A 13,771-nucleotide genomic window follows, 5' to 3' on the forward strand; every position below is an offset into this window, starting at 1 on the left:
CACCGTGAGGAGCAGACGACTCTCCATAGCCTTTCATGTCCAGAGCTAGGACCCGGTAACCCGCCTGGGCCAGAGCAGGGATCTAGAAAACAAACAGGGGCACTCCAGCGTGGCCTCCTCAGTCCCAGGCAGACACTCCCTCTTTACTTCCCTCCATCTCCTTCTTCCTGTAAATGGCTCAAACCAAAGAGCCACCTGGTACTACCTGGTATCTTCACCATGGGGCTGCAATGAGCCCATTTATATAGGGCTCTGTGGACAGTGGTAGGGCTTGTGCATGGCAGAAATGCCACATCTAAGAGAGCATCTTCCCTGGCAAAGCTCTTGCAGATCTCCATACCCAGTACAGAGGCCTCCCAGCAGGGAGCATGGAGCGTCTTAAAGAATCTGCCCTTTTCTAATCTACAAAGGTACTTCATGCCCTAGTATAGCCCTGAGGTCTGGAGCCACCTTCTGCCCCAACTGGTCACATTTTTTTGTGTGTGTGATGCAGTCTCACTCTGTTGCCCAGGCTGGAGTGCAATGGTACGATCTCGGCTCACTGCAATCTCTGTCACCCAGGTTCAAGTGATTCTGCTCCCTCTGCCTCCCAAGTAGCTGGGATTACAGATGCGTGCCACCACAGCTAATTTTTTTTTTTTTTTTTTTTTTTTTTTTGAGACGGAGTTTCACTCTTGTTACCCAGGCTGGAGTGCAATGGTGCGATCTCGGCTCACCGCAACCTCCGCCTCCTGGGTTCAGGTAATTCTCCTGCCTCAGCCTCCCGAGTAGCTGGGATTACAGGCGCGCGCCACCATGCCCAGCTAATTTTTTGTATTTTTAGTAGACACGGGGTTCCACCATGTTGACCAGGATGGTCTCGATCTCTTGACCTTGTGATCCACCCGCCTCGGCCTCCCAAAGTGCTGGGATTACAGGCGTGAGCCACCGCGCCCGGCCTAATTTTTGTATTTTTAGTAGAGATAAGGTTTCACCATGTTGGCCTTGATCTCCTGACCTCATGATCCGCCTACCTTGGCCTCCCAATGTGCTGGGATTATAGGCATGAGCCACCGTGCCCAGCCCCTGGTCACACTTTGGAGACAATGCTCCACTGTCAGGTTTCAGCTTCCTCATGGATGTCCATGTTGGGCCACACCATCTAGACTCCCCCAACCTCACCCTGACGGAGTATACCCTCCCCAGCTTTCCTCACCTGGTACCTCCAAGAATACCAGCTCTCAGGAAATCCATGGCAGAGGCACACAGCAGGGCCAGAGCCCAGCTCCACAAAATGCAGATGGACCCCAGGCTGTGGAAGGGAAAGAGGAGGGGGCAGTGACTAAGCACCAGGCACCGCAGCATCTGCAGAATGCCAGCAGCATTTCAGTCGGTTGCTGGATCGCGCATGACCTGGATTTCTCAGTGAAAAGCCCCAGTGTTAGAGGAAAATGGCTGAGAAGAGGCTCTGGCCAACCGACTCAATAACAACAGATGGCTCTCACCATAACCTAAGAACTCTAAAGACATTATGTTGGGAAAAAAACCAAAATAACAACGCACTTCTCCTTCCTCTCTACCAGGGCCCCATAGTCTCAGTTTCTGGTGCTGTTCTGATGTGTTTTCAGTATATTAAAGAGGGGGCTGATATTGTGCAGAGCGTAATGTTCATGGTCACGTGCCAAATACTGTTGCAAGACTTTTCCTTGGTTCAGCTCAAGACGGGGTCCTGGTCCCACGGTCATGAAAATATAGGCTTGCAGACAATTTGAAGTGTGAGTAAAGAGCAGGGTGTTATTAGGTGAAAAGGAAAAAGTGGGGAATAGGGACTCTCTGCAAGGCCAGAGTTCCCTACTGGTGCACTTCCGGCTCGCTGTTGGAATCCCAGGTTCCACGCAGGAAGAGGAGGGGCCAGGCTTCTCCCTGCTGCAAAGGGCAAGAACTCCACTCCAGTGCACAGGCTGTTTGGAGTTTCTCTGGGGACCCCTCCCACCTGGCTGTCTCAATACCATCAGTGTTTAATTAAGAGCTGTTTACTTCTTAAATATGAAATTTGTTCAAGCTTTGCACACCTGTAGTCTTTTGGGGGGCTATGGGTGTGGCAGAGACCGTGAGGGCTTGACAAGGTCTGTGTTCCCATCCTCTTCCAGGCACATGTCAGCAACTTGCAGAGCACCTCCCACTCCTACAGTCGGTGTGGCCGCGCAACGGAGCCCTGGCCAATGTCTCCCAAGCAGAGGAAAGGCGCTGCATCCAGGGCTCACAGGACCCTCTGTGTGCGGCCTCCCTCCCTTTGCCTATCTCTGCCTGAATGGCGTGGGCCTTGAGAAGGTGGAGGCAGCGGAGAGAAGGAGCCTGGTTGCTTGAATGGCTACGTGGACAGAGCCCACCACACATTGTGCTGTAGGTGAGAAACACACTTGGTGTGAAGCCACTGAAAGGGACAGGATGTTTGTTACAGCAGCTAATCAGCCCTGACTGTTATGGTGGGGTCCAGCCAAATGAACCAAATAATCAAGTGCCCTCTTCTTACCCCAATTACATATCACCAGTGTCCTAAGGGAAATGCAGGAGAACAATCAGAGTCATGTTATAGATATTCACATGGAACAATTCCACTTAGCTGTAAGATGACTCCAAGCTGTGCCCCACACTGGAAGTTTCTTTTTTGGGCAGTGAGGGAGACGTGGTCTCGCTCTGTTGCCCAGGCTGGAGGGCAGGGGCATGATCATAGCTCACTGCAGCCTCAAACTCCTAGGCTCTAGCAATCCTCCCACCTCAGTCTCCCAAGTAGCTGAGACCAGAGGTACATGCCACTACACCCAGCTAATTTTTACATTTTTTGTAGAGATGGGGTCTTTCTATGTTGCCCAGGCTGGTCTCATACTCCTGGCATTAAGTGATTCTCCTGCCTTGGACTCCCAAAGCGCTGGGATTACAGGCATGAGCCACCACACCTGGCTCCACAGGAAGTTTCCTTCATGATTCCTAAACAAGCTATTCTGCTCAAGAAAACATTAGGTGGGCATTTAGCAGACCCTCTCTGTGAGTGTTTATCAGAGTTTGTTCCATAGTCTTTCCTTTAACACTTGGCAAAAGTTCACTTTCAATTCGATTAACCTGACACTGAGAAATGTTTCACACTTACATCTGATCAAACGATCCTAGCTCGCCTGTGTTCTAGCAGGTGGGAAGGGTCCCCAGAGAAACTCCAAACGGCTTACTCTTGAGCTTTATCATCTCATTATAAAGCTGTGGATACTGAGGCTCACAGCTTCATATTGACTCAGCTGACTAGTCCCGCAAACACATGTCTTTTCCCATCCTCATTTTTTCTGTGTTAAAAAAAAGTCCATAAAGCCAGAACACAAAAAGATCTATTATCAACCCGGTTTAGGATTCAGTGGCAATCAATGCACCAGCCCCCTGAGAACCTGCTGCAGCTGGGACTCCCCAGAAGTTTGCTGCCAGCTCTTAAATATGGGGTGGGGGAAAGACAGGGTGGGGTAAAGCGATTCTAATCACACTCCTTCAAGGTCAAATAAAGAATCTCTTAAAACTGGATATGCAAACCCTAAGGGAATTACAAGAATAACCCTGTCCATAGTTAAAACCCAGCCCCCAGCCCTGCGTGAAAAGGCCCTCACTCCTCTTTACCACCAGACACATGAGACCTGAAGGCCCTGATGAAACATTCACCCTTCAGGAGAACCCAGAGTCACAGAAGGAATGTCTATCAGTGATGCTGACCAGTAGCTTTCAGTCCTAGAAAAGCCTTTTCTTACAATGCAAACCCACTCGTGCTTGGATGCCCACTTTACAACGTTTATGGTGGCTGCCTTCACCCTCACAGAACCCATTCTGAGCACAGATCCCGTTCTGGGCAGGGATCTCATCCTTGCTGTAACCAAACCAGAGTGGCTGTGAATGTAAAATCCCCGGGGTCATGGAAGACCCTCCATCCATCTCAGAATATTATTATACTGAGGTTTTCCTCCAGAACAGCAAGGTCCCCAAGGTCTCCAAGGCCAGCACAGCCACGGCCTCCAGCCCTCCTGTTTGTCAGCCACCATCTGTGGAGCAGTGGCTGTCGGGCACTACGTTCCGTGGTCTGTGTACAACATTTCATTTAATTCTTACAGAAACTGCATGGAGAGATAGTGTCATTTCATTATAAAGGTGCCGATATTGAGGCTCACAGGGGTAAGATGCTTGCCCAAGGCTGCAATCTCAGTTAAAGTTGCCACACCAAGATTCCAGCTGGGTCTACCTGGCTGCACAGTAGCTGTCTGGCCGTTTTTTGCAGATGAGTGGACCCACAGCTTTAGGTCCTTTTGTATTTAAATGAGTCCAGTGACAAATGAGGAAAGACCCCAGTGTGAATCCATGAGGATGTACTGAACCCCTACTGTGTGTCGGCAAGCCAAGTGACATCTCCCAGCCAGGTCATCAGCCAGCGGCCTCTGCATGTGGCCTTGGCCTTATGATAACCCTTTGAAACAGAAAGAACATCTGAATGACCCTTTCCATCTCCTTGCCCTCAGTGTGGGCTCCTTGAGGACAGGTCTGTCTTAATCATCACCGCACCCCTTCTATCTGGCCTGTGCCTGACACAGAGGAAGTGCTCTCCTATACCCCCCCCACCAAAAAAAATTAAAAATACCTGTTGAATGGAAACATCTTCTCCCCCAACACAGGCCAGCTGTGCACGTGCTTTAGCCCCAGGCTGGCCACACCTCCTAGCCTGCTGTTCTGCTGGGGTTTGGCCAAAGCTGTCATACTGCTTTACAGACTCTGAGACAGGGCTTGTGTCTTCCATCCATTACTAAGGAATGGGATTTGCAGGAAATTCCACTTCCTTATAAATAGAGGATGTTCTTCTTTTTTATTATTATACTTTAAGTTCTGGGGTACATGTGCAGAACGTGCAGGTTTGTTACATAGGTATACACATGCCATGGTGGTTTGTTGTACCCATTCCCCTATCATCTACATTAGGGATTTCTCCTAATGCTAACCCTCCCCAATCCCCCCAATAAAAAAAAAAATTAAAAATAAAAATAAATAGCAGATGTTCAACCACCCTCTATATTTAACAAATGTCTCTGCTGGCCACTTCTTTTTTAGACAGGGTCTCACTCCATCGCCCAAGCTGGAGTACAGTGGTGTGATCACAGCTCACTGCAGCCTCTGCCTCCTCCCAGGCTCAGGTGATCCTCCCAGCTCAGCCTCCTGGTTGTCTCTACTGGTCATTTTAGGTGACCTGGTTAGAGAGCACTCAGCGGACTGAGAGACAGAGCTGACTCACCTTTATTGTCACGTACCCGTGGCTCACGTCACTTGGATTGCAAGAGGTCAGCAGAGGCACCAGGGTATTGAGAAGCTGTAAGCAGGAAAGGCACTGTGAGAGAGACGACCGCAGCCTCCTTCCAAGAGAGGCTCTCCTGAGTACTAGTGCCAGAAGAGGCCTCCAAGACCCCATCCTGAGCCCTCCAGGTGACTGACCAGCCCATCTCCCTCTCCTGCCAGCACAGCCAGACTCCACTCTCCCTCCGGCTTTCCAGTTGAGTGGAGCTCCAAGACTGAATTCTGGCCAATGGAAGCAGAGGGAAGAGCACAGCCTCCTGCCTGGCACATTAAACCCCGACATGATTCTCTACATTTCTAAACTCTCCATCTTCTAGCCGGGTGTCCAATGTGACCTTGAAACTAAGAAGACAGTGGGTCCTCCAACATCCTGGGTCCCCGAATGACTGCATGAGGCAAAGTCCCTGGCCACTGCCCACTGAATGTCGTGTAAGCAAGAAGCAAAGATCCCTTGCTCTAAGCCACCGAGAATCTGGACTTCAGTGACTATTATTTGCTTCTGTGGCAGCTCCGCCAATGGTCGCCCAGGCTCATGTGGGACACCATGAGAAGCTCACACAGCAGTCACTCTGTCACTGCTCCCCTCTGTCGAAAGGTCACTCCTTCAAGTTGGCCAAAATCAAAGGTCACTCCTTCAAGTTGGCCTTTTTATTAGTTTGCTCTGGCTGCCACAAAATACCGGTTTATGTGGTTTCAGGAACAGATATTTATTTCCTCACAGTTCTGGAGGCTGGAAGTCCAAGGTCAAGGTGCTGGTGGGGCTGGTTTCTCCTGAGGCCTCTCTCCTTGGCTTGCAGACGGCCATCTTCTCCTTGTGTCTTCATGTGATCTTTCCCCGGCATCCTCAAGCCCCTGGTACCTTGCTGTGTGTGCCATGATCTCTGCCTATTCTCCCTTTTTTGGGGGTCTCCATTCTGTCATCCAGGCTGGCATGTACCGATGTAATCATAGCTCACTGCAGCCTTGACCTCCTTGGCTCAAGTGATCCTCCCACCTCAGCCTCCTAAGCAGCTAGAACATAGGTATGCACCACCATGCTCAGCTATTTTTTTTAAGCGACAGAATCTTACTATGTTGTCCAGGCTGGCCTTGAACTCCTGGCCTCAAGTGATCCTCTCACCCTGGCCTCCCAAAGTGCTGGGATTACAGGAGTGAGCCTGGCTTCTGTCCTTAATCTCTGCTTCTTCTAAAGAGACCAGTCAGATAAGATTAGGGACCAGTCTTGTGACCTCATTTTAACTTCATTATCTCCTTGAATGCCCTTTTGTCAGACCTAGTCACATCTTGAGGTATTAGAGGTTAGGACTTCACTGTATTAATTTTGGGGGACACAGTCTAGCCCGTAACAGCCTTCCACCGGCAGGTCCCAGGCCTGTTCTCAGGAGTCCTTGAGGGCTTACACTAACCTATCTCAGTAAACAGGAGATTCCTGAACAAGGAGTCCTTATGGAGGCTTCTGTCGCTTACTGGAATCAGTTTCCCTGGGAAGGAAATGACAAGGAGCCTGCTACTAAGCACATGTCGTGAATATTGTCTTATGCGTGATCCCTGCTGCTGGACACGCTGTGAATCCTACTGCTGGACTGGTCACTTTCAGTCCTAAGATGTAACTCAAGAAAAAAAATTCATCTTCTCAATGACTCAGTTTTGTGACCTCTAAAATGGGGATGTAAGCTAAGAAATCTATCTCCTTTATAACCATGAAAGACTCTACCTGCAGAGGGGGACAAAGGAGGTGAGTCCCCCAACCTCTGTGGCATCTGCAGAAGATCTGGGGGCAGGGACGGATTCAGTGTGATGGTGGAGGGCAGCCTGGTGTCCTCTGATGGCCATGAGTCCATGGTCAGGGGAGCCAAGGCCTGTGAGCAGAGCTGGTGCCCCTCAGGGCCCCTCCTCCTATGTGTCCTCAGTTTCCTAGGGCATGCCCCTGCTCTTGGGGTGGGGAAGGTGAGGAGTTCCTCCTTCATGATCCTCTTGTATGTTTGTGCAATTTACAAGGCCTGTTCGTGACTGATGCCTACTGCCTTCCTCTGAAAAAGAGACACAGGCTCCCCTGTTTAAAAGGGGTGATTTTTCTGTGGGAATATAAAAGGGTATAGCTGCTGTGCAAAACAGCACTGCATTTCCGCAAAACCTAAAAATAGAATTCTGGCTAGGCATGGTGGCTCATGTAATCCTAGCACTTTGAGAGGCCAAGGTGGGCGGATCACTTGAGGTCAGTTCAAGACCAGCCTGGCCTACATGGGGAAACCCCGTCTCTACTAAAAATACAAAATGAGCCAGAAATCTCTTGAACCTGGGAGGCAGAGGTTGCGGTGAGTCAAGATCATGCCACTGCCCTCCAGCCTGGGCAACAGAGCAAGACACCATCTCAAAATAATAATAATAATAAATAAAATAAAATAAAAATAGAATTTCCATATGATCCAGCAATTTCAATCCTAGGTACAGACCCAGAAGCATTGAAAACCAAGTCTCAAAGAGACACATGCACACCCACATTCATACCAGCACTATTCCCAATAGCCAAGAGGCGAAAGCAACCCAGGCGTCCTTGGATAGCTGAGTGGATAACCCAACGTGGTCTGGGTATACAGTGGAATAGTTAGTCTTCTACCCTAAAAAGTAAGGACATTCAGACTCCTGGGGCAATATGGGTGAACCTTGGAGACATTATGCTAAGTGAAATAAGCCAGTTACAAAAAAGGCAAATATTGTGATTCCACTTACATGAGGTCCCTAGAGGAGTCCAATTCATAGAGAAAAAAGCAGGATGGGGGTTGCCAGGGGCTGGGGCAGTGGGAATGGAGAGTTGGTGTTTAATGGGTGAGGAGTTTCATGTGGGGAAGATGAAAAAGTTCCAGAGGGGAAGGTGGTGACGGTTGTACAACAATGCGGTTGTTCCTAACATCACTGAACTGTATACACACACACACACACACACACAGATGGTAATTTTTTTTTTTTGAGGCGGAGTTTCACTCTGTTGCCCAGGAGGGAGTGCAATGGCGCAATCTCGGCTCACTGCAACCTCCGCCTCCCAGGTTCAAGCGATTCTTCTGTCTCAGCCTGCTGAGTAGCTGGGATTACGGCATGCGCCACCATACCCAGCTAATTTTTTTTTTGTATTTTTAGTGGAGATGGGGTTTCTCCATGTTGATCAGGCTGGTCTCGAACTCCCAACCTCAGGTGATCCACCTGCCTCAGCCTCCCAAAGTGCCAGGATTACAGGCATGAGCTACTGCACCTGGCAAAGATGGTAAATTTTATGTTACATGTATTTTTCCACAATTAAAAAAAAAAGACTAAAAAGGGGATGCTGTTCATTTTTCCTTCTATCTTCGTCTTCCTCCTACTCTGAGACAAAGAGAAATGAGCCATGATTGACCTTCCCAGTTTCACGGGACAGGGATCTGTGGCTCAGATACACTCAGGGCACAGACCTAGCAAGTGTCACAGGCACATGGGCTCCCTGACCTCAAGCCTGATGCGCTTTCTTCTCTGTGGCCTGGGATATGCAGGTTTGCAGAAGGATAAATGAACAAAGTGTGGGCAAGATGCTTTAAGCTTATGAAGTAATTGGGTGTATATTTTAATTTATTCATTAAAGACAAAAAATACAAATCAATCTTGTCATGGGTTGAACTGTATCATTCTCAAAATTTGCATGTTAAAGTCCAAGTTCCCAAAACTAATTTTTTTTTTTTTTTTTTGTGACAGAGTCTTGCTCTTGTGGCCCAGGTTGGAGTGCAATGGTGTGATCCTGGATCACTACAACCTCTGCCTCCTGGGTTCAAGCTAGTCTCATGACTCAGCCTCCCGAGTAGCTAGGATTACAGGCACCCATCACTATGCTCGGCTAATTTTTTGTATTTTTAGTAGAGACGGGGTGTAGCCATGTTGGCCAGGTTGGTCTCAAACTCCTGATCTCAACTGATCTGTCCACCTTGGCCTCCAAAGGGCTGGGATTACAGGCATGAGCCACTGCACCAGGCCTTAGCCCCCAGTACCTTAGAATGTGACTGTATTGGGAGATGAGGCCTTTACAGAAGTAACTAAGGTTAAAGGAGGTCATTAGGCTGGGCCCTAGCACAATTTGACTGGTGTCCTCATAAAAAGAGGAGGTTAGGAAGCAGAAAGTCACAGGGAAAAGCCATGTGAGGACACAGGGAGAAGGTGGCTGTCTGCAAACCAAGGAGAGAGGCCTCAGGAGAAACCAACCCTGCTGGCACCTTGATCTTGGACTTCCAGCCTCCAGAAGAGTGAGAGAATATATATCTGTTGTTGAACCCACACAGTCTGTAGTGCTTTGTTACGGCAGCCTGAGCAAACTCACCCAGTTCTCTCTGAGGCAATGGCTGTGCATCCTTGGATGTGTGGCAGGCTCAGCTGACTACCAGCTCTCTCCTGCCTCCTCTCCCCTGCGCTCACAGGATGAGGGCACTGCACTCCTGCAGAAGGCTGTGGACTTGGTGAGGTCAGCGATCTTAGGTCAACCCAAAAAAAGAAAGGTGCCTCAGACGTGGAGGAGCAGGCTTATCCCCAGGCAGCCCCAGGGACATCATGACAGCTGTCTCATCCATCTCGTGAGGGAAAGGCTTTTCTTAAGAGGCTTTCCCCTGACTGCCAAGAGGGTGTGAGCTGGGTGGAACTAAAGGGCTGCATCTGAGTGCCAACAGGATGCTCGGGTATGCCAGGTAGGGGCCTTGATCCTTAGGGTAAACATTCTCCATTTACTCTCAAAAGTGAGGTCAAGATGGCCTTGAACATCCCACTCTTGCTGCCAGTTCCCCAGCCCTGAGCCAAGACTAGTATAAATTCTTGTTACCCTGTTCAGTGACTACAGAGAAAGAAGCGATGCTCCTTAGGGACATCATGCTGACTGCACAGTGGGTGACAGACTCCCAACCCTGGAGTGGCACCCAGGAGTCATTCATGGAGCAATGAACTCCACGGACAGCGGCTTCTCCGCTCAAGTCCAGAAACCACAGATGAGCACGGGAAGCTTGCTCGATTCGAAGTCAAGTTACCTGAGTTCTGGTCACTTTCTCCAGTTCCCTCAGGGCCGTGTCAGTGTCCTTGACCAGGATGGTGATCATTCCCAAGTCACGGGCTGGCTTCAGATTAGCCCCAATGTCATCCAAGAAAACGACCTGAGCCCAAAGCAGCATGGGAGAATCCCAGAAAGAAACTCACCAGAATGCAAACAGGGGCTACTTTATGATGAGATTAAAAACTCCTTTTCTTTCATAACCATCTACTCTTAAAATGGAAAGCATTTAATTCCATAACATACACATGAAAACACAGATACATATGACCCCACACAGACCTACTGGCTTCAGCTACTTCTGAAATTGCAAGAGGATTAGGAGAGGATACACATTTATCAAGGTGACACTAAAATTCATCTGGGAAAATCAACAGGCATAAGTAGACCAAAAAAATGTATCTGGGAAAAAAAAACTGTAGTGAGGACAAAGAGTCAAACAATTTAGGAAGTGACAAAAGGTAGAAATTTGGCACTAGAAAAGCAGCAGACATTGAAACAGACCCAAATGCAAATAAAAATTTAGTTTCTGAGAAAAGTTTCATGGCCAATTGGTAAGGAAGATTGTTTAATGGTCTTGGTATGACTGGTTAACGGTTGGGGGAATAAAATGGATCCTTACTTTACATCTTACCCCCAAAGAGATTTTTTTTTTTTTTTTTTTTTGAGACTGAGTCTTGCTCTGTTGCTAGGCTGGAGTGCAGTGGTGCAATCTCAGCTCACTGCAACATCTGCCTCCTGGGTTCAAGTGATTCTCTTGCCTCAGTCTCCCAAGTAGCTGGGACTACAGGTGCACGCCACCACACCCAGCTCATTTTTGTGTTTTTATAGAGAAGGGGTTTCACCATGTTGGCCAAGATGATCTCGATCTCTTGACCTTGTGATCTGCCCACCTCGGCCTCCCAAAGTGCTGGGATTACAGGTGTGCACCACCACGCTCGGCCAGGTTCTCAATGAATCAACAATGTATATGTAGTAAGAAAGAAAGTGCTAGGCTTGGTGGCTCACACTTATAATCCCAGCACTTTAGGAGACTGGAAGGACTGGTTGACACCGGGAGTTCAAGACTAGCCTGGACAATACAGTGAGACCCTTGTCACAACAAAAAATAAAAAAATTAACCATGCATGATGGCATGAACCTGTGGTCCCAGCTACTTGGGAGGCTGAGGCAGGAGGATCACTTGAGCTCAGGAGTTTGAGGCTGCAGTGAGCTATGATCGCACCACTGCACTCCAGCCTGGGTGACAAAGTGAGACTCTGTCTCTAAGAAAAAATAATTAGTTAAACAATAAATAAATAAATATAGAGAAAAATCCTGGAATTCATCGTAGAAAGCATGGGTGCATGCATTTACCACCTTGGACAATGGAAGTCTAGAATTCTAAGCAGCTCATCCAACCTGGAAGCCATTGATAGGAAGACTGATATATTCTGGTGCAGGCTTGGATTTGGAGCCCTGCTCTGAGGCTGGCTCCAGGCACTGAGACGAGCAGAAGCCAAGTCCAGGAGGAGAAAAGGGAGGTCCCGGAATGGAGCATGGCGAGGACTCCAAGGCTAGAGTCCAGGGTTTGCTCTGATCAGTTTGTGGGGAGGTGGGGGTTGGAAATGTGAGGGAAAGCAATTTAACCTCGGTCCAATCACCTTTTGCAGATGAGAGTAGGGACACACAAGGAGAAAAGAGCTTTAGGATAAATGATCACCGGGGACAGGCTCAGGGCACAGGGTGTCTGGTGGGAGATACCGTGGCAATACTGGAGCCTGTCCTCACCCACCTTTTGTGGGGATGAACCTGACTAGCCTCATGGCCTTGCAAGTCTCCCAGATCCCCATCTCTTTGTAAGTAAACTGAGGCAGCTGGGCTAAAACAGCTTTTGATGATGCCTGTTTTGACCAAAGTTCTATAAGAGCTATACAACGGGGCCAAATGCCCACCTCTGGGAGAATTTTCTAGACCAAAGAATGAGTAAAAATAGTTTAGGAGAAGCCCTGGTCTTGGAGAAGGGAACTCAGAGCTGTCCTGCCAGGCCCGAGATATGCCCCACCTGCCCACTCCTCAGTTTTTCCTCTGGTTGCAATATCTCTGAACATCCTTCTCTGCTATAGGGAAGTGTCTCCCTACCTCACTAGGGCTGGTCTTCAGGATGTCCAGTAGAAACTTGTAGATCTGAGGTTCAGGTTTGACCATTCCCACCTGACAGGACTCTATCAGGAAGTCAAAGTGTGTCTTCAGCTCACACATCAGCCGGGCCAAGCCGTCTCTCTCAGCACGGTCGTCCAGCCAGGTGTTGGTGAGGATGGCGGTTGTGAATCCTGAGCAAAAAGCCACCAGTGGATGGACCAGCTACAGAACTTTGCCCTGAGATGCTCCAGATGCCCCCAGGGAACCCTAATGATGGGCCAAGCAGGTCATGCTCACTTATAGCAATCCCTTATGCTCAGCTTTCAACCGACGAATTGGCAAAGAATCATCTTGACCCATAAACATCTCTGACACAGACACGAGCATGAGCTGAGTTCATTCAAGGCCTTCAGAGGCCCAGATGGGGACAGTACCCTCCTTCCTCCTTGACAACAGTGGAGCAGTGTTTTCACATTCATCAGCTCATTTGATCTCTACCACCTCTGGGGTGGGCAAGGTGATCCTACCCTCCCAGATTCACAGTCAGCAAACAGAAGTTCAGGTAAGTTCCAAGCCGCCCAGAGCCACAGAGTGAAAATCCAGCATTCTTTCTAGTCCGTGCTATTGAAAACTCTGCTTAACTAAATTCCAGAATACTCGGTTTGGCTATCAGGGACTGGGTTCCCATTTCAAAACTAAAGAAGTAGACACAGAGATAGGATTATCCCCTGGCTTTATCTGCCTAACCAGTGAGGGTGAGAACCAGGCAGTTCTGAAAACAAAGCACTGAATAGTTGACGGTGAGACTCCTCCCATGTAATAGGAGGCAGGAATTACAGACATGGAATGGCTCAGCCACAGCTGGATAAATCTACTGATAAGAGGGTGGAATGTTTTCAAGTATGCCTATGACAAGAGTCAAGTGCTCACCCCAAGTCAACGCCTATGGATGAACTTGACCTCATGTCTTAGACTCTATGACATCATCTGATCCCACATCAGCCAACTCATAGCTCAGACACTCTGATACGCAAAGGCTGAGAAAATCACAGTTGCTAAAAAGGCCTTGTTGTTTAATCACGTGACAAAAGATTGTGTCATTCGGTCATTACTAAAGTGCTACTGAAGGGGAGAATGATGCCCACAAGGCAGTCACGGGCATCAATTGCTTTATTAAGTAAAATTCTGCTATTTTTCCAGCTATTCTATTTTAACCAGTGCTGCTTTTGTACTGGTTAAAACTTGCTTTGGAGC

At 48.6% G+C, this 13,771-nt stretch overlaps 1 protein-coding gene across 10 annotated transcripts in view; it reads right to left on the minus strand.

Moving 5' to 3' along the window:
• The window catches only part of EPHX2 (epoxide hydrolase 2), a 56,290-nt gene that overhangs the window by 33,072 nt on the left and 9,447 nt on the right, over positions 1 to 13,771 (minus strand). For 7 of the 10 annotated variants that reach the window (XR_008475881.2, XM_054243718.2, XM_054243720.2 and 4 more), the window contains exons 4-8: positions 12,518 to 12,708; positions 10,377 to 10,499; positions 5,288 to 5,362; positions 1,196 to 1,291; positions 4 to 82 (exon numbers count right to left, since the gene is read on the minus strand). Coding sequence is in view for 7 of the 10 variants with exons in the window: in XM_054243718.2 (XP_054099693.1) it covers positions 4 to 82; positions 1,196 to 1,291; positions 5,288 to 5,362; positions 10,377 to 10,499; positions 12,518 to 12,708 (564 nt within the window). In the remaining 3 variants the exon portion in view is untranslated. The remainder of the gene's footprint in view (positions 1 to 3; positions 83 to 1,195; positions 1,292 to 5,287; positions 5,363 to 10,376; positions 10,500 to 12,517; positions 12,709 to 13,771) is intronic. The other 3 variants (XR_013525491.1, XR_013525492.1, XM_035269928.3) reach the window with 2 other exon arrangements.

This window comes from Callithrix jacchus, chromosome 13 (assembly GCF_049354715.1).
Source record: "Callithrix jacchus isolate 240 chromosome 13, calJac240_pri, whole genome shotgun sequence".
Classification (NCBI taxonomy): Eukaryota; Metazoa; Chordata; class Mammalia; order Primates; family Cebidae; genus Callithrix; species Callithrix jacchus.